Source organism: Camponotus vicinus, unplaced genomic scaffold (assembly GCF_025532165.1).
Source record: "Camponotus vicinus isolate PSW18456_S1 unplaced genomic scaffold, iyCamVici1.0 SCAF_1, whole genome shotgun sequence".
In the NCBI taxonomy this organism is placed as follows: Eukaryota; Metazoa; Arthropoda; class Insecta; order Hymenoptera; family Formicidae; genus Camponotus; species Camponotus vicinus.
In genome coordinates, this window is record NW_028141945.1 from 25,327,981 (window position 1) to 25,346,575 (window position 18,595).

General features: G+C 40.8%; 2 protein-coding genes across 3 annotated transcripts; both read right to left on the reverse strand.

Annotated features, from left to right (window-relative positions):
- Positions 1-1,475: 1,475 nt before the first annotated feature.
- LOC145959847 (uncharacterized) lies at positions 1,476-3,916 on the reverse strand. Of its 2 annotated transcripts, XM_083079039.1 has the most exons (3): positions 2,081-3,916; positions 1,742-2,003; positions 1,476-1,666 (listed from the first exon to the last, which is right to left on the reverse strand). In XM_083079039.1, exons 1-2 carry the CDS (start codon positions 2,171-2,173, stop codon positions 1,743-1,745), a joined length of 354 nt encoding a protein of 117 aa, XP_082935165.1. In that variant the 5' UTR covers positions 2,174-3,916; the 3' UTR covers positions 1,476-1,666; position 1,742. The 2 variants fall into 2 exon arrangements, with proteins under 2 accessions (XP_082935165.1, XP_082935164.1); XM_083079038.1 differs by having other exon boundaries at positions 1,476-2,003.
- Positions 3,917-9,322: 5,406 nt separating this feature from the next.
- LOC145961893 (uncharacterized) lies at positions 9,323-17,540 on the reverse strand. Its single transcript, XM_083082492.1, has 3 exons — positions 13,183-17,540; positions 11,854-13,109; positions 9,323-9,348 (listed from the first exon to the last, which is right to left on the reverse strand). The coding sequence occupies exons 1-3, from the start codon at positions 14,259-14,261 to the stop codon at positions 9,323-9,325; spliced, it is 2,361 nt and encodes a 786-aa protein (XP_082938618.1). The 5' UTR covers positions 14,262-17,540.
- Between the last annotated feature and the right edge of the window lie 1,055 nt (positions 17,541-18,595).

The window sequence follows — 18,595 nt, forward strand, 5'->3', positions numbered from 1 at the left end:
AAATAAGTCCATAATATGCGGAATATTTGATCGCGATACGTATAATTTTTGTAATATAATAATCGAAGCTCTCAATAGTGCACGATATAATTATTATCACGTAAATATAGAAAATCGAAAATATTTCGACAAACATTTGAGGTCTGTAATGTTTGTGAATATGCAATTCACCAACCGATTTACTTGCGAATTTTTATAAGATAAATCGCGATTTAAAATTCGCGCTAAAACGCGACGAATAAATAAATCGATAATATTCAAAATATTCAATTGCAGATACGCAAGTGACATACCGGTAATCCGATAAAAACAGGAGCGATCTTAAAAATGGAGAACGATTAATATCTTGTTTCTATATCAGATTTCGCAAGATCAATCTGCGAAGAAAAGTTAAGTGATCCATTGAACGTCGGGAACTTCACTGAAGGAGGGAACGAATCTTGGATCTTCCGGACTATTCCCGATAGCAATGATTTCAGTAATAAATCAACGACAATTATCCCTCGTCATTATCTTCAATTCACGAAATTGATATGCACATCAAAAAATATGTTTTTCCATTATTAAGAAATATATTTCTTTATTGAAAATTAAATAGATATAAAGTAGTGAGTCTAGGCCGGTTCTAACCCAGGGGCTCCGAGGGGGGGTGAGGGGCGAGGGGGAACCGCGGGCGAGGGGTGACGTCACGCGCGGGGGGGTGACGTCACGCGGTGGGTAACATCACGCGGGGGGGTGACATCACGCGGTGGGGTGACATCACGCGGGGGGGTGACGTCACGCGGGGATGATGACGTCACATGCGGGGGATGATGACGTCACGTGCCGGGAGTGACGTCACGCGCGGGTAAGGGGGGGTCCGCGGCGCGACCGATGGACGAGGGGGTCCGCGCGGGAAGGGGGGATCCGCGGCGTGAGCGATGGTGTGAGAAGAATAACGTTACGTGTGGGAAAAGGATAGCGCTAAGTGTGTGAAGAGGACAGTGCGACAAGGATGGCATCAACATGTGACAAAAATGGCGTCAACGTGGGACAAGGACGACGCATTATAAGATGCCACATAGGTGGGAGCAGGACGACGCAAAGGTAAGTGAGTGATAGCGACGAGCTTGTGAATGAGAGAGAACGATAATAGCGCGAAGAGAACGCATACGAAAGAGAACTATAATATCGCGAGAACAACGTGTGCGAGAGAGAACGATAATAGCTAAGATAACGCGTGCGAGCGAGAACGAAGATATCGCGAGACTTACAACTAACGCGAGACTTATTGTTAGAACGATAGCGCGTACGAAAGAGAGAGAGAGAGAACGATATTGCTATACTTACAACTAGCGCAAGAGAGACGCAAGGGATGGGAACGCAAGGAGAGGCGCGTAAATAAATACATTTCTTTTCAATACTAAATATAACATTTATTTTAAAATGTGTGTGTGTGTATTATACAATTTGTGTGTGTGTGTGTGTGTGTGTGTGTGTGTGTGTGTGTGTCTAATAAAATAATAATATAATAATATAAAATTTAAAATTTAAAAAATATAATAATAATAAGAATAGTAATATAATAATATAAAATTTAAAATTTAAAAAATATAATAATAATAAGAATAGTAATATAATAATAAAATAAAAATATAAAAATATAAAATACATGGGGAGGCCGCTCCTGCAACAGAAAAAGAGACATTTCATTAGCTTTATTTTAATAATTAATAATAAAAATTATAAAAAATAGATATACCTTAGCCCCCTGGGGCTACTAAGTCCTCCCACTCCTCCTCTTCTTCCCAATCTTCCTCTTCTTGGACCCATATCTCTTCTTCTATTTCTTCGTAGGGCTCTTCCCCGAAGAGCCGCCGCAGATCAAATATATCTCCATCTAGGCCCTCCGGGGTGTCGCCCCACACGTCTCCAAAATTCTCCCTCTCGGCCCGGCGCACCGCCCGCACCCACTGGCGGTGCTCTATGTTCATGAAGCCCGGTATGCGGACTTCATCCTGGAACTACATAAAAAGTATAATTAATATAAATACAAAATTTTTTACACTTTTTCACAAAATAATCACAAAACACTACTTACGTTCCACGTGAAAGTCATGTTGAGTGCTACGATACATAATATGTCCATCAATTTCGTCTTCCAGTCCTTGTACAATGATGCAAGATGATCCATTGTTTTTTAAACTTTTACACACTTCTTACTCGCGCACTTCTAAACTCTTTCTGATGAGAGAACGAGGTCTCGGCACGAGATTTTATAGCAGAGATGCGACATTATCACCATATCAAAAACGCGTCGTAAGACAAAAGTATACGCGGTCCCATGCAACTCTCAGCGTGGTATATAATATAATATTAATATTATCATATCGCTACTTTGTGAGGAGACAACGAGGTCTCGACACGAAACTTTAGAATAGGGACATATCATTATCGCTTTACCAAAAACGCGTCGTAAGACAAAAGTATGCATGATATAATATAACATTATAATGTGTCAACCCTGCTCGAACGGTCATCGAACGCAAACGAACGCTCGTCGAACGGTCATCGAACGGAAACGAACGCTCGTTGAACGGTAATTGAACGATCATCGAACGGAAATGAACAGTCATCGAACGGAATTGAACGGTAATTGAACACCCGTCGAACGGAAACGAACGCCCGTCGAACGGTAATCGAACGGAAACGAACGGTAATCGAACGGAATTGAACGGTAATTGAACGCCCGTCGAACGGAAACGAATGCCCGTTGAACGGTAATCGAACGGAAACGAACACCCGTTGAACGGTCATCGAACGGTAATTGAACAGTAATCGAACGGAAACAAACGCTCGTCGAACGGTAATTGAACGGTAATCGAACGGAAACGAACGCCCGTCGAACGGAAACAAACGCTCGTTGAACGGGAATGAACGCTCGTCGAACGGTCATCGAACGTAAAACTATATTCAATTATCAAATATTTAAATGTTTTATCATGTACCACAATGTAGTATCGAAATACAATATCTGTGGCAGCTGTGTCGCGTACGGAAACACGATACTGCACACGTACATAGATAGAGATGAGGAAAGAAAGGAGAGAATAAGAAAGACGATAAAAATATATTGCATCATCAATTTATTATAAATATGGATTCGATGAATCATGATGTTTCAACCACCAATTATAAATCTTAAATACATTTTCTAAAGCACAATTTTTTACATGATTTTCACAACGTACAGTATTCTTAACATCTAACTTATTTAAAGAAGCTACATCCTCATAATCTGCATCCAAAGTTTCGATAATCACATCGTTTCTTGCATCATTGTCCAGTATATCGGCTAGCCATTGCCGTTTTTCATGCCCTTTAACGTACACGAGAGGTGACGCATCATCATCCTCCCCCGTTGCACCCATCACCGCTGTCGTAATTAAACGTTTCGATTTCCAATATGAAACGTGTCCATCATTCCACGATAATCCATGGTGATTTTTCATCAACCATAAAACCTGACATCTCTCAGATTTTGTGAGCATGTGCCATGGTTCGGGACATGTAAAAATATAATGAGAAAGTACGGATCCCTTTCTCAGAACAGCAGCTTCCTTCACGACAAAATTTTTCCCAACGATAAATCCTTGTAGATCCACAAACGTTGGCACAGCCATGATGACAAGATCCGATCGCAGACTGATGTCGATCGTCAAACATCTCAATCTTTTATATTTTTTCATATGCAATGGAGGGGATATTTGCTGACTTATGTAATTTTGCGGACTACATTGGTCAATGGATTATATTCGACAACCCGATCGTGCAAGATGAGACAGTAGGCGGTAGTATTCGCCGGTATATTTTCCCTGCATTCAAACTCTATTCTCACGTCCACGGTAGCAGTTTTGACAGACTCGTTTTGTCGCGAGCAATCAATGACAGCGAGAGGACCGCAATGTAGAAACTTTGAAATGGTTAATAGCGTTGCATTATCATCGCATCCATAATAAGATTTGCGAAAACGAGAGTACATGTTGAATAGAACGGCGAATCTATTTTTTTCAAAATCTAAATTTAAATCATCATAGGGATAAAATTCCGAGTTTAAATAGAGTTTAACGTTGGTTAATTTGCAGTCATCGAATAATGTAACATCTTGTGACACTGAATTCTTTTTACCAGTTTGCAATGCAAAGATCACGTATCGTGGTTTCTCTAGCTGGGAGGCGGCTTTCACGGTCCATGAATGCTTAGTCGTGCTATGCAGCAGAGGAAATTCGTATAGATCCCAAGATCTGAAACTCATATTCAAGTATCGTCCGCTTTCCAACATTCGCAACATCGACAATTTATTAATCTCGTTCAATATTACATGAGGCATACGCCACTGTATCTTGAGTAATTCAATCTCTGCCTCCGACGATGGGTGTCCGAATAGACAATTATTATCGTTGCGCGAACGTATCAAAATCAATTCGTGACGAGCGTTAATCACAACGCGTTTATAATCTTCGCAAAATCCCAGCAGCATGTTGAGCGGTACACAATAGTTGAAATAATTTTTGTCACCATTGTACGTCAAATCCCACGCAGCGTTCTTCAAGTTTATACTTTTCTGGTGCGTTAGAGAGACATAATTTTTGAGCGTCGAAGTTATTCCAACATTTCTGTTGCGATCAATCTCTACTCCGTCGAGTTCGTATCGAAGCTCATCAAACATGAATGCGACGCAATTGTTTCCCAATACAACCTTCATTTCGTCATTCGCTTTACGCACATTAAACCTTCCCTCGATGTAAAGAAAGCTTTCGCACGGTAACGTGTACAAATCCTGATGTTGTATAGGTATTCGTATCTCGTCGCTGTATCCAAGCATCGTATTGGCGTACGGATTGTATGTATGAGTCTCAATCTTGACGATGCGATCGTCAAAGACTGGTTCACCTCCGATATTCAAAATATCAATCATTCTTTTCGTACGATGAATCCCAATGATTTTAAAAATTCACGATTCAACGCGCTCAGCTTCTTCTTAATGGCTATCTTATTATTGTCACCCGATACCGCAATAGTATTGTCCCTCGTAAAAGTATTGTCTCTCGCGTGCTCCGTTTCGTTCAGCACGAGCATACTATGTTTGTCGCCGCCGTATATGCAATCTTACGGTAATTTCCTCTCCTCGAAAATCGAGCAATCGACCTCTTTGATCCACAATACGTATTGTTAAATCCGTAATGCTCCGTACGATGATCGGCAGGTAAATGATCTGTGCCGGCGTTTCCGATATCTTATATCCTGGTGGTACGCTCGGTGAAAATTCATGTATTGTGTGTACGCGCATGCCATTGCTGTACGCACCAGTAGTCATGTTACATTCTATACGAATAATATTTACGTTTATAATATTAACTGGTTCGTCCGATTCGTACCACTCGCGAGGTTGCAATATACGATTCGATGAGAATCCAAGCAAGGATCCTACATTGTTGGGTTTGGTAAAGTTTATTCTGTAGGCACATTTGATTTCGCTCTTTAGCGTGCTATGATTGGCGCGGAGCGCTATTGGATATTCCTCATCATAATCGTTTTCAACATCTCTGGAAAGGTGTTCATCTTGCAAAATTGCACGTTTGAGATAGTCATTTATAGCGTGCAATTCGTACGATCCTTCGGGAATCGTAATTTCCTTGTCGTCGTTGCCAAAGTAAAATTTATTATTCAAAAAATTTACGTTTGGAATCGTATGATAAGTTTCAAAATCCGTTAATCCAAGCTCGTAATCGGCATCAGTCAAATCTATAGCGGGAAAATAGCTTACAGCGAGAACGCTGCTTCTGCCAGTCAACGTAAGTGTCAGTGACATGTCGAACGAATACTGAGTCATGACGATGGATTGTCAGGCTTTAAATTGATCGTCGACTGTTTGAAGAAATTTTAAACACAACTGTCCACAGATGCTCTGATTGTAACTTTGATAAGATGCATAATTGTATTCAATTTTCACTCGTCCGAAATATCGCACAAGTTCCTTGGGTGGTCGAAGGTTTCCAAAACTGTCGAAATATACGATACGATCTCCCCTCTTTGCGTACGCTACCCAATGAGTACCGGGACCATCAACGTCATCCAAATTGACGATACCGCTCTCGTTTCGTCGTACACTGCTTATTGGTAAATTATTGCGCATGAAAACACCTCTAAAGAACGGTATGTGCATACGTTTCGCCAATTGTTCCAATTGCACGTTAGTTGTCGCACCCGTAGGCATTTTTAATGTTTTTTCGACGTTTTTTTTTTTCTCTTAGACTTTGTTGAGAATCCCTGTCCACGCTTGTACGGAGCAAGATAAAGTCCGCGACCTTCCATAGCGCGATTGTGACGCTGCAACTCTTCCAGCTGACGTTGCGCCGCCTTGCTATCGTTTACCGCCTTTGCGATTCCCGCCGCACCGCCGGCCAAAGAACCGACAACTCCCAACAACGGTAAAAGTGGTAAAATACCACCGCGTTTCGCTACTGGAAGTATTCGTTTTTTCCTCCTCTTTGTCGTCGATGACTTTTTCATCCCCATGCCGAGTTTTGTCTTTGCCTTCATTGTCGCCCAAACAGTCGTAGCGGCTGCTCTTTCACCAAGAGTCGAATCCCTCGCGGTAATGCGTTCTCGCGCTCTTGCAGCTAGTATGCGATCCGCGACGTGTCGTTGACCGAGGTCGTTGCTTCGCGAGTAAGCAATGTCGTGCTCGCGACAAGCGGTGTCCAATGGATTGATGCCTCGATCGCCTCTAGCCAATCGTTTCTCTAATCGAGTTCCCGGGCCGCAAAACTGATAACCGGGAATATGTAATTCGATGGGAAGAGCGTTTATCGCACGATTTAAGAGACCGCTACCTCTTACGATTCTCGCTGACATTCGTAGCAATTTTTTATTAACGGTGGTGGACCGTCGATGTGTGTTCGCATCCACGGCTGATTGTAATGTCGCATGCACGAACGATATTGTCGAACCTCCGAATCAGCCTTTATATATTCTGGAAGCTTGTCCCACAATCGTTCCACGTAATCACCAAAATTTTGTAGTAAAACAATCTTTGGGATATACTGCAGTTGTTCGGCGGTAAGCCGGAAAATGTCTCTTTCATCCGACAGAAGGAGAAACATTTTGATACTGAACGGTTTCGAGTTGAGACACCTCTATAAATAGGTCTCCCCCCTCGTGATCATTCGCAAAATTGATTCGAAAGAGAAAACATGCGGTTCGTGCGACAAGCGCGGATAATCAAAGTATCAAATTTCGACGATAGACTAATATCGGAGAAAAAAGTACGCAAGCATGGAAACATGCTACCGACTACTATACGCGGTATCGTTTGCGGCCCTTCAAACTGCGGTAAGACAAACGTGTTGATTAGTTTGATAGAAAGTCCGTACGGTGTACGTTTCGAGAACGCGTACGTATACTCGAAATCGCTTCAACAACCGAAATATAGATACTTGGAAAATTTATTAGCACCTATAGACGAAATTGGCTATTTCACATTCTCTAATAACAGCGATGTCATTCCACCGAGCGAGGCGCTTCCGAATTCCATCTTTATCTTTGATGACGTGGCATGTGACAAGCAAGATACGATAAGAGAATACTTTGCAATGGGTCGACACTCGAGCGTCGACTGTTTCTATCTTTGTCAAACGTATGCCAAGATACCTAAGCATCTTATACGCGATAATGCGAATCTTTTGATTTTATTTAAACAAGACGGCACAAACTTGAAACATGTATACAACGATCATGTAAATACCGACATGTCTTACGACGATTTCCGCGCATTGTGTCAGAAATGTTGGCAACGCAAATATGGCTTCGTAGTCATTGATAAAGACAGCACGTTGATCAATGGACGATATAGAAGAGGATTTAATGATTTCGCGATACCGTAAAGCGATCAGTCGTCATCGACACATTGATCAAGCATCATGAACGACGATCGTGAAAAGATTGCGATAGAGATTGCAAAAATGAGCGAATCAATTCGCAAAAAATATCGCGCTTTGAAAACTGATAAAATGGAGGAAGACGTTGCATTGGAAAGACAATTTAAGCCAATTACCGAACCTTTAAAACAGCTTATCGAAAATACTGTGGAATCTGATGCGCCGAAAATTGAACCATTGAGTTTAACGTTTGGAGAGAAGCACGAGGAAAAAATAAAAGAGTCGAAGCAAGGAATAAAGCGAGCACGGATAAATATGCCGATAAACGATTCGCCGATATATTCGACACCGAATCGATCGAAACGAAGGAAACAATTTTCTAATATGGCTACTGTTTCTACTCCGATAAAAGTACAACCGCGTCAAACAATACCATCCCCGTCCGTCGAAGAAATTTATGAGACCACGCCCGATTCGTTTGTAACATCGGTCCGACATGAATTAGAAACGTCCGAAGGTCAGAAAACGTTCCGAGATCATTTTGGTCCACTAGCGCAAAAATATATAGGAGCTATCATGAGTGTTGATAAAAATAAGAGTATGGATTACGTCTACGGTGTTAAATTTACCAGCGAAGGAATGATGCTCGGTGATAAACGTTTCGATGTGGACATGGAAGATAATATAATTATCGATGGAATAAAATATACGGGATCCGAAGGTATCTACGATTTGATTTTTAGAAAATTTCCCAATCATAAAAAATACACTCAAGACGATTTGTATAAATATCAAAGTATATTAAAAGCAACAAATGCGCATAAACGTGACAACAAAGTTAATAATCCTATTAAAAGTAACAAAGGATACAAGTACAAATATATAATTGCACCATTATTCCCCGATAGAAAGGTGGGAAGAGGTATAGACGCGCTGCACACCATGACGCTAAGCGACAACATGATCGATTACGTGCATTGGAACGATCCCAACGAATTGGTAGATCGTTTGCGATTGCTGGACGCCTCGCGTCGAGCCGGCAACAATGCTCACGACAATGAAATCTTGTCAATTATCGAAGAACTTCGCTAGGCTGGCATTATTATAAATTAAACTATGCGTCAACGATACATGTCATTCCGTCAAAGTTCTCGGTACCGAAATGTCGATTAATAAATTTGGATTATCGCTCGGAACGTCGAATAATTTGTACTATCAATGGAATGGATTATTGAGAAATTACGTTCGCGATAATGCTCTCTGCCAGACTACTACCGGCTTTGACGCAAGGTCGCGCAAGATTCAACGTGTAGCGCAACCGGAAACTGATACTGACGCCGTCAACAAACGATATGTGGATAAACTTTTGAGAGATCGACAGGGAGAAATTGAGCAAAAAATTATCACGCTTGAAACACACGTGCAGGCGCTACGAATAATGATGGATGAGATAAAGAATGTGCTGAGATATGCAACATCTGACTCGACACAGTAAACGAGACATACTAATATCGCAATATTAATTATGCCTCGATCAAACGTGCGAAAGAAGATAAACACCTCCGAAAAGCGACAACTTGTCGAGGAACTACATGCTCCGGCGAGAAGAAATTTTCCACGAAGACGCGTCATTGTATGCGGATACGACGATCTGTGGCAGGCGGACGTGGTCGACATGCGTTCGTATTCTCGACTCAACAAGGGTCATAAATACATACTCACAGTTATCGATGTGTTGAGCAAGTATGCGTGGGCCGTACCGCTCAAGAGCAAGAGCGGAAACGAAATGTCCGAAACGATCGCAAAGATTATTGGAGACGATAAAAGGTGTCCGAAAAATTTTCAAACCGACAGAGGAAAAGAATTTTACAACGCGAGTGTGCAGAAACTCATGAAGAAACACAACATTAATCATTACTCGACGTATTCCATTATGAAAGCCTCGGTCGTGGAACGATTCAATCGTACTTTGAAAAACAATATGTGGAAAATGTTTACGCTCAACGGAAATTACAAATGGATCGACGAGCTATCTCGACTCGTTGCAGAGTACAATACGCGAAAACATCGCACCATCGGTATGAGACCTGCCGACGTCACTCCAGCGATCGCCGAAAAACTTTTAAATACGGTGTATAGCAACGTAAAAATTGCGGCTCCGACAAAATTTAAAGTAGGCGATTCGGTACGCGTAAGCAAATACAAGACCATCTTTGAAAAAGGTTTCACACCTAATTGGACGACCGAAGTTTTTAAGATTGTCGAGGTGCAGAAAACTAATCCCGCGACATTCATACTCCAAGATTCGCGTGGAGATCCCGTCGCTGGAGGATTCTACGAATACGAATTACAACGCGTCGCTAATCCCGACGTATATCTCGTGGAAAAAATTTTGCGGGAAAAGGGTGATGACGTATACGTGAAATGGTTGGGAATGGATAAATCATACAACTCTTGGATACATAAAAATAGTGTATTATAAATATTTATTAAAATAATATACATATAAACTATATAAATAATTTAATATATAAATATTTAATAATATAAAAATATATAAAGTGTATTAAATATAAAAATATATACATGGTTATGTACAAAATATACAATTAATAATAAATAAAATATACATTTATTTACAATGGTATTCTATAATGTCCCCACGGTAACGTATCGGTGGTTTCGGGTACGATATACCGCTTATCGTCGTACGGACTCAGAGCAATTTTCGTCTCGCAGATCGTGTATACTTGGTGCAGTTTAGATCGTATACACGACTGCTGACGCGTCATTTCAATTTCTTCTTTCAAACACCGCATGTAGTCGTCAAACGTTATCGTTCTCGCAACAACGTTACTCTTGACACCTTTAACTTTCTTCGTGTCCTTTTTTCCATTCACTCGTAACGCGTACATCTTTGCTCTGAGCCCGACGAATTCGGTCATTATGGTACCGTTGTTTTCGTCCTTCATCAGGCCCGGTACCTTTTTATTTACAAGCGGTATACCATACGCATTATCCACTGCATAATCGCTCGTGTCGAATCTGATGATATCGCGCTTCATATTCTCATACACATCCGCGCACTCAATGTGATATATGAGACTATCCGTATCGGTGTACATTACCTGGCATTTGTCGCGATACATTGGCGTCATATACTCGTGATGAAACTCGTACAAACATGTCTTGGATATGTCGAGTATGCACATACCCACGTAAATCGGTTTGTAGAATTTCACCTCGAGTTTGCGCAATTCCACAGCGATTAAGTTTTCTGAAAAAACGCTTCTGCTGTGGAAATTTGGTTTCGCGATCATTGCCTCTGCGCCATACCGACCATCCCACTTTGTTAACAATTTAACATCGACACGATTGCGCACATTTTCCATCGTTTTACCAAACACTGCATTGTTCATTAATTTATATAAATTTTTTTCGAAATCATTTTTAGCCAATGTTCTAAAATGTGTATTTAATTCTATGTAATTTCGAAGCCACGGAGATTGTGAAAACTGTAAAATTCGATGTATTTTTGTTACGCGAAGACCGTGACGCGTACACTGCTGCAGGTTGCGATAGTGTATCACGTAACGCTTCTTATCGTATAGCGTTGCAAGCAGTTTAAATTCCCGCTTGCCAGGTGGTTTGTCGCGTGTCGGGCAAAACGGCAGGTCAGTGTGCGCATCGTGAAGATGTTGCGGGTACTCGAGGTCCACTTCGAGGACATAGCCTGTAGGCGAATCTAGCGTGATGGATGATACATCAAAATTGGTCACATCGTCGACCCATTGAAAATTGGCGTAAGGCAACGGTTGACACATTGCCCATCCGTACAAATTATTTACATCAAAGTACATCAAGTACGATGATGGTTTCGATGGATCGTACGACTCCATGTACTTGTTATTAGCGCGAGCGTATCTACCCGAACATTGACTCAGACCGCCGCGTATACCACGTTCGATGAACATAACCATATCGATGTCAGTAAGCAGCTCGAACGTGATCTTGGTATGTTTCAACATGGCGTCCCACGTGTATCCGGGGAGAGTATAGTAATACGCGGGGTCGAGTCCGTAACTTTCGATACATTTATCTCGAAAGTTTTCGAAAATGTCGGCTAATAACAAGACATCAATTTTAAGATATAAATCGCTATATTCTCCTAGCGTTCGAATGGAGAATCGCGTCCAGATGTTCTCGGCGTGCGCGTAATCGCTCTCGGATACAGTGTCACCGGTCAAGGAACTGTAAAACGATTCGCGCGGTGGTAAACACGTATCTTGCAACCTCTCTACAGAGTCGATGTATTCGTACGGAAATACACCTTTTCGCGTTAACAAATTGAAATTTTCTGTTGATAAATTTTGAAATTCTGATTTTAAAATTTTGAGTTTATCTTTGTCCAAAAACGATGCCAATTTGTCGAGACTCGATGCGAGAAATTTGAATGAATCGATGAAACGTAATTTTACATGATTTTTTGATTCTTCATCCATACAAACATCTTTTGTAAACGAAATATATTTCTCTTTTGTTATCGGAAGTAACTCGATTTTCCCTTCGAACGATGTGGCTATTTCCTCGATAATGAAATGTGAATCATAACCGGATAAATTGTGAAAAACTATGGGAATACAAAAAGATTCTTTATAATTTAAATTGCAATTTGAGTGTGCTGGACCTCTGTACCGCCCGGTCAGATGGCAATGATCGCGAACGCGTGTATCGTCTTGCACGAACGGTTTTTCGCATATATGACATTGAGTGGCGCTATGGAATTTCTCCCACTCTTCGGACGTCAAATTTACCATGGGGACATTTGTTTTTAAAATATTTTTTACACGTAACGCTAAATTTTTGAGGTCTGCGGCGAACCATGCTATACAATCGGCGCTACGACGCGAATGATATGCCGATAAAGATTCGTCGTATGAACAATGTACATAATAAGCTAAACTAAATACTTGGTGATGTTGATATGCGTTTTTCTCTTCTTCCGTCTTGGCCAGAACGCATTCCAGGTCGGCGTAGACCACAAATGGAAGCCGCTCCTTCCGATTAAAGTTGTTGAACGATAACCACTTGTCCTTATCGCTCGGCAATCGGACAGCGCAATCATTCATCTTTCCACAGTCGACCGTATGCGACTGCAACTTGGTGTCCGAATTAAAATAATGCAGGCATCTGTAAAAGAAAAATTTTTTTAGATTTATATACAATTTGCTACATAACTTATAATTATTCAAATTAAACTTACCGATCGCAGATATATTTTGGATTCTTGTGTTTGCTCAATTGTGAGCTCACGAGCCGGGATAAATTCTTAATCCAAGTGAAATGTCCGACGCTGTTGTCGTCTTCAATGTACAGCAAGTTGATATGCTTATCCCGCTTCTGCTCCGTAAGACGCATCGGGACAATGCTGTTCTTGTCTTCGATGCTGTACACATTTATAGAAATGTCATTGGCAAGTTCAAAATTTTTTATTTGGTTCACAGTCACTGGAAACTCAATGTTCTGGAGATTCAGCACTGTCGTGTAATGCGGGTACGATGATTCCCGATTCGTGTCTCTTTCGGCGGGGTATAGGGCGGCGACCACTGTCCACGCGAAACACGCATTGTCTTTAGATTGTACATTAATCACCGCTCTTTTCAACATAATCTCCCGCGATAATTTGATGTGACACCCCGCACGCATAGGATTATACTTATTTATATTTACAGTTAAATTTAGTATTCGCGACAAAGCCCACCCGCTATCGCGTTCCTGAAACTCTTCCAGAGACGCTAGGGTGGGTTCGATAACACGCCGTTCGTACCACTCGCGTAAATCGGATGTGCGAAAGAGTTCATAGTTTCGCGTATTGATACTTTTGTTGGCGTGTTTATCCCCAGCCACGAATTCACCGTTAAATATAGTGTTCACTTTCACATTACAGTGTTTTTTCATAACGTCCTGCACATGTTCTATCACTATGTCTTTGGCGTCATCGAGAAATTGGCGAGGTTCAATGTGATTATAGTTTATCACCGCACCAGTCGATACGCGACTCTCGAACGCCGTATCAATCTCGCGCCACACAAGTCTATTTTGACGCGCGCTACATCCGGCACCCGCGTGTACGAAACGTCCACGTACCGAATTTTTCAACCCTTCGAGGCGCGCGATCCGAGCAATCAGCGATTGTCGATTTCCGATCGATAATCGCGGTCGCTTGATGCGACTTTGCTCTTCCAACGACTCGATGTATTGGTCGCATCGTTGTTCCCACACAATGTAATCTTCCAGCGAATCAATCAATGTGGATTGCTCTCGCAAATTTTGTTCCTCCATATTGTAACACACTTGCGAAATGCGCTTCCCAATGATAGTTCCGGATGTACTTTAGCAAAATTACTGGCGGGGCGTGCCTCTTGATCATGATTTATATACTGTCTCGTGCATATCATCGAACATTCTAGAATGATTTCATCTTAAAAAATTCCCCGGAATAGCGTGTGCAATTTAACCTTGATAATTTCATGTTTTGTCACGTACATTTGAAAAATCTGATGTGGTTGCATCGGGAGCAGCCGTAAAACGGCGCTTGATTTTAGCACATTTAGCTAAATCTTTGTCTAGGGGTGATGTGCGTTTTAACCTTGGCGGTTAATCTTTGTTCCGATGCACATCTTAACCTTGAAAATTTCGCGTTTTGTCACGTACATTTGAAAAATCTGACGTGATTGCATCAGGAGCAGCCGTACATCGACGCTCGATTTTAGCGCATTCAGCTAAATCTTTGTTCTGATGCGCAATTTAACCTTGAAAATTTTACGTTTTGTCACGTACATTTGAAAAAATCTGACGTGGTTGCGTCGGGAGCAGCCGTACATCGGCGCACGATTTTAGCACATTCAGCTAAATCTTTGTCTAGGGGTGATGTGTGTTTTAACCTTGACGGCATGATTTATATACTGTCATGCATATCATCGAACATTCTAGAATGATTTCATCTTAAAAAATTCCCGGAGTAACGTTTGCAATTTAACCTTGATAATTTCGCGTTTTGTCACATACATTTGAAAAATCTAACGTGGTTGCGTCGGGAGCAGCCGTACACCGGCGCTCGATTTTAGCGAATTCAGCTAAATCTTTGTTCTAGGGATGATGATGTCATCGCAGCCGTATATCGGCGCGACAAAATTTTAGAGGAAATTAAAATGTCGTGTCAGCAATAATCCCCTCTACATTGCAATTTGCGATACTATTTGAATTGATATTAATTCTAATACGATCAGTATTGCATCAATCGCGCGTGTGAAAGGTTCACTGAAGAAATCAACATGAATTTTTACGTTCCGATTCGAAACGGTGAAACTCCACCGTGTAAGAAGCAAAAATGTGACACGTAAGTTTCGATCTTTAAATATTTAATTATTTAATTTTTTTTAAATATTGATCTAATTTATATATTTTTATAGCATTCAGCCTCGTCGTGCGACTCGCATACTTGGAAGAAGATACGCTCTAACCCCAACGTCGTACAAGTATTTGGACATTGGAATAAGCGTTGGAGCTGTGTCGTACGTGGAACTGATTCTCGGTGATAATCGAGGCAATCAAATAGTGTTGCCTTTTTCAACGTGGAATTTGTTGATGCAGAAGCAAGCAGACATTGAACAATTTCTACAATCGACTGCTCTCGCATTAAGGATTGGAGATTTATCGATCGAAATGTATCAATCGAAAATTGTAAAACTCACATTATGTGACAATTCTTTGTACATGAAACCACCGACATTATTACATTTATTTAATTTTGAAAATTGTATCGATCATATGCATAATTGGTTATGCGAGAATACGTATCTCGTAAATGAAAAATTTAAACAATTTGAAACTGTTTTACGACGTAACAATATTACTACTGTATGCGATGCTGTAAAAACGATACGTGATAGTGACGTCTTTAACAGCGAATCATTAATCGATTGCGAATTATTAACATGTGCTGTAAATGATATTCTTTACGATGCGTGCAATAAATAATTATTTTTATTCCATCTATGATTTTAATTCTTTCCTTCCATACGAATAAGAATAGTTATACTTTTCTCAACACGCTCCGCTAAAGATGTAGAGAAATGCTGAGGTAGATGAGACGTGATGCTCTAGTTGGAATGAGACAAAAGATATTAAAAGATATATAATGAAGAGGAGCCTGCGACATTAGAATATTATTTCTTTCGTTGTTCTGTGCTTGTCACAAAGTTGTGGAGAGTGTGTGAGGAAGAAAAGTGAACAAAATTATGTGTATTCCTAAACCATACAAACCGAGGTCCGATCCTCGCTTTTACTCTGATCTCCCGAGAATACACATTGCAAAATGTTTCTGGACCGAATCCTACCAACGTCGAAACCGACACTACTGCAAGGATTGTCGGTACGGATTTTATCGAAATTATGCATTAAAACATAATTATTTCCACGGGTTCTTCGAGGGACCGTTTACACCGTTTAGGTGCTGTCACTGCGGCACGGAGGTAACGGTGATAAGATCTGTCCTAGACTGCAAGGATTGTTACCAGGAATATTGTCATACGTTCCGTACCCTCAAGAGACAAGGATATGATGTAGATAATATGTCCATCATAGTATATAATACTGACCGAATGGAAATATGGAAGATACATTTTTTACCATCTGAACCTCCTAGTATAGAAGAGCAACGAGAGGAGTTGCTGGAACCTTATTACATGCTGCCTACTCAGAGCGAAAATTCGGCGACGCGTAACGAACTCTTCTTTCAAGAAACATAATTTGTAAGTAACTTTCAATTTATAATATATCAAAAGTTCTAAAATAAATTATTAAAAACTATTCAAATGTCTTTTTCTGTTCCAGGAGCGGCTCCACTCAGCCCGGCACATCGACCCCTTAGCATTCTAGGAGCGGCCTCCTCCTTAGCCCGGCGCACTCCCCCCAAATATATTATTCTTATTATTTTATTATTATATTATTATTATTTTTTTTTTAAATTTTAAATTTTATATTATTATATTATTATTTTATTAGACACACACACACACACACACACACACACACACACACAAATTGTATAATACACGCACACATTTTAAAATAAATGTTATATTTAGTATTGAAAAGAAATGTATTTATTTACGCGCCTCTCCTTGCGTTCCCATCCCTTGCGTCTCTCTTGCGCTAATTGTAAGAATTTATCGTTCTCTCTCTCTCTTTCGTACGCGCTATCGTTCTAACAATAAGTCTCGCGTTAGTTGTAAGTCTCGCGATATCTTCGTTCTCGCTCGCACGCGTTATCTTAGCTATTATCGTTCTCTCTCGCACACGTTGTTCTCGCGATATTATAGTTCTCTTTCGTATGCGTTCTCTTCGCGCTATTATCGTTCTCTCTCATTCACAAGCTCGTCGCTATCACTCACTTACCTTTGCGTCGTCCTGCTCCCACCTATGTGGCATCTTATAATGCGTCGTCCTTGTCCCACGTTGACGCCATCCTTGTCACATGTTGATGATGTCACGTGTCATCCTTGTCGCACTGTCCTCTTCACACACTTTACGCTATCCTTTTCCCACACGTAGCGCTATTCTTCTCACACCCGTCCCCCCCACCCGCGCGGACCCCCTCGTCCAACGCTCGCGCCGCGGATCCCCCCTACCCGCGCGGACCCCCTCATCCATCGCGTGACGTCATCATCCCCCGCGTGATGTCATCATCTCCGCGTGACGTCATCATCCCCCGCGTGACGTCATCATCTCCGCGTGACGTCATCATCCCCCGCGTGACGTCATCATCTCCGCGTGACGTCATCATCCCCCGCACGTGACGTCATCATCCCCCGCGTGACGTCATCATCCCCCGCACGTGACGTCACCCCCCCGTGACGTCACCCCCCCCCGTGACGTCACCCCCCCGCCCGCGGTTCCCCCTCGCCCCTCACCCCCCCTCGGAGCCCCTGCGTTAGAAACCTCATAGTCTTACTACTGATATAACGACCTTATTTATTGAAATATGATTACGAACGATTATATTTATAAATAATAAAATACATGCATTATTGGAGTTTGTGTTAAATGTGTGAACACATATAATTTGGGATACCGTTCGCGCGCGCGAGACGAATCAAACCCAATATCAGCAAGATTTAAAAAATTTCAATTCGAACAATGTGCAAAATAAAATAAATCAATTAATTCTAGATTAATTCTTTAGATTCTTATTCTTATAACGTTGAAATTAATAATTTCTTTTCTTTTAATCAATATCTTACTGATATAGGAGTACCCTTTCGATTTGTCTCGAAATTTTTAATTATTCGCACATTTTATGTATTCATGTATAATTTCGCGTATATATAATATATAACATTATTAAAAATTATAAAAATATTTTGGATACGTGAATTTGTGCATGTATTTTATTATACATATATATATAAAATGGTATATACCTAAAAACTAATATTTCAAAATGGCGATGGATGTCTAATACCTGCAAATAGTTTCTTAAAAGAAACTAAAAATTAATGTTAATATCCCCAGCACCTAGAAATAATTTTTCAAAAGAGACAAATTATATTAATTAAAAATATATTCGTTCGTAATCATTTTTATCAAAAAATTTATACAAATTAATTACAATA

Excerpts from the sequence above, each read along its gene's own strand:
- LOC145959847 (XM_083079039.1), bottom strand. The coding sequence starts at position 2,173 with ATGGATCATCTTGCATCATTGTACAAGGACTGGAAGACGAAATTGATG. Across the intron at positions 2,004-2,080 it reads ACATGACTTTCACGTGGAAC|TTCCAGGATGAAGTCCGCAT; the intron begins GTAAGTAGTGTT and ends CTTTTTATGTAG.
- LOC145961893 (XM_083082492.1), bottom strand. The coding sequence starts at position 14,261 with ATGGAGGAACAAAATTTGCGAGAGCAATCCACATTGATTGATTCGCTG. Across the intron at positions 13,110-13,182 it reads CCAAAATATATCTGCGATCG|ATGCCTGCATTATTTTAATT; the intron begins GTAAGTTTAATT and ends TTTCTTTTACAG. Across the intron at positions 9,349-11,853 it reads ACGCGGCGGTCTGAGTCAAT|CGCCTGCACGTGTGTTTCAA; the intron begins GTTCGGGTAGAT and ends CATTATTCGTAG.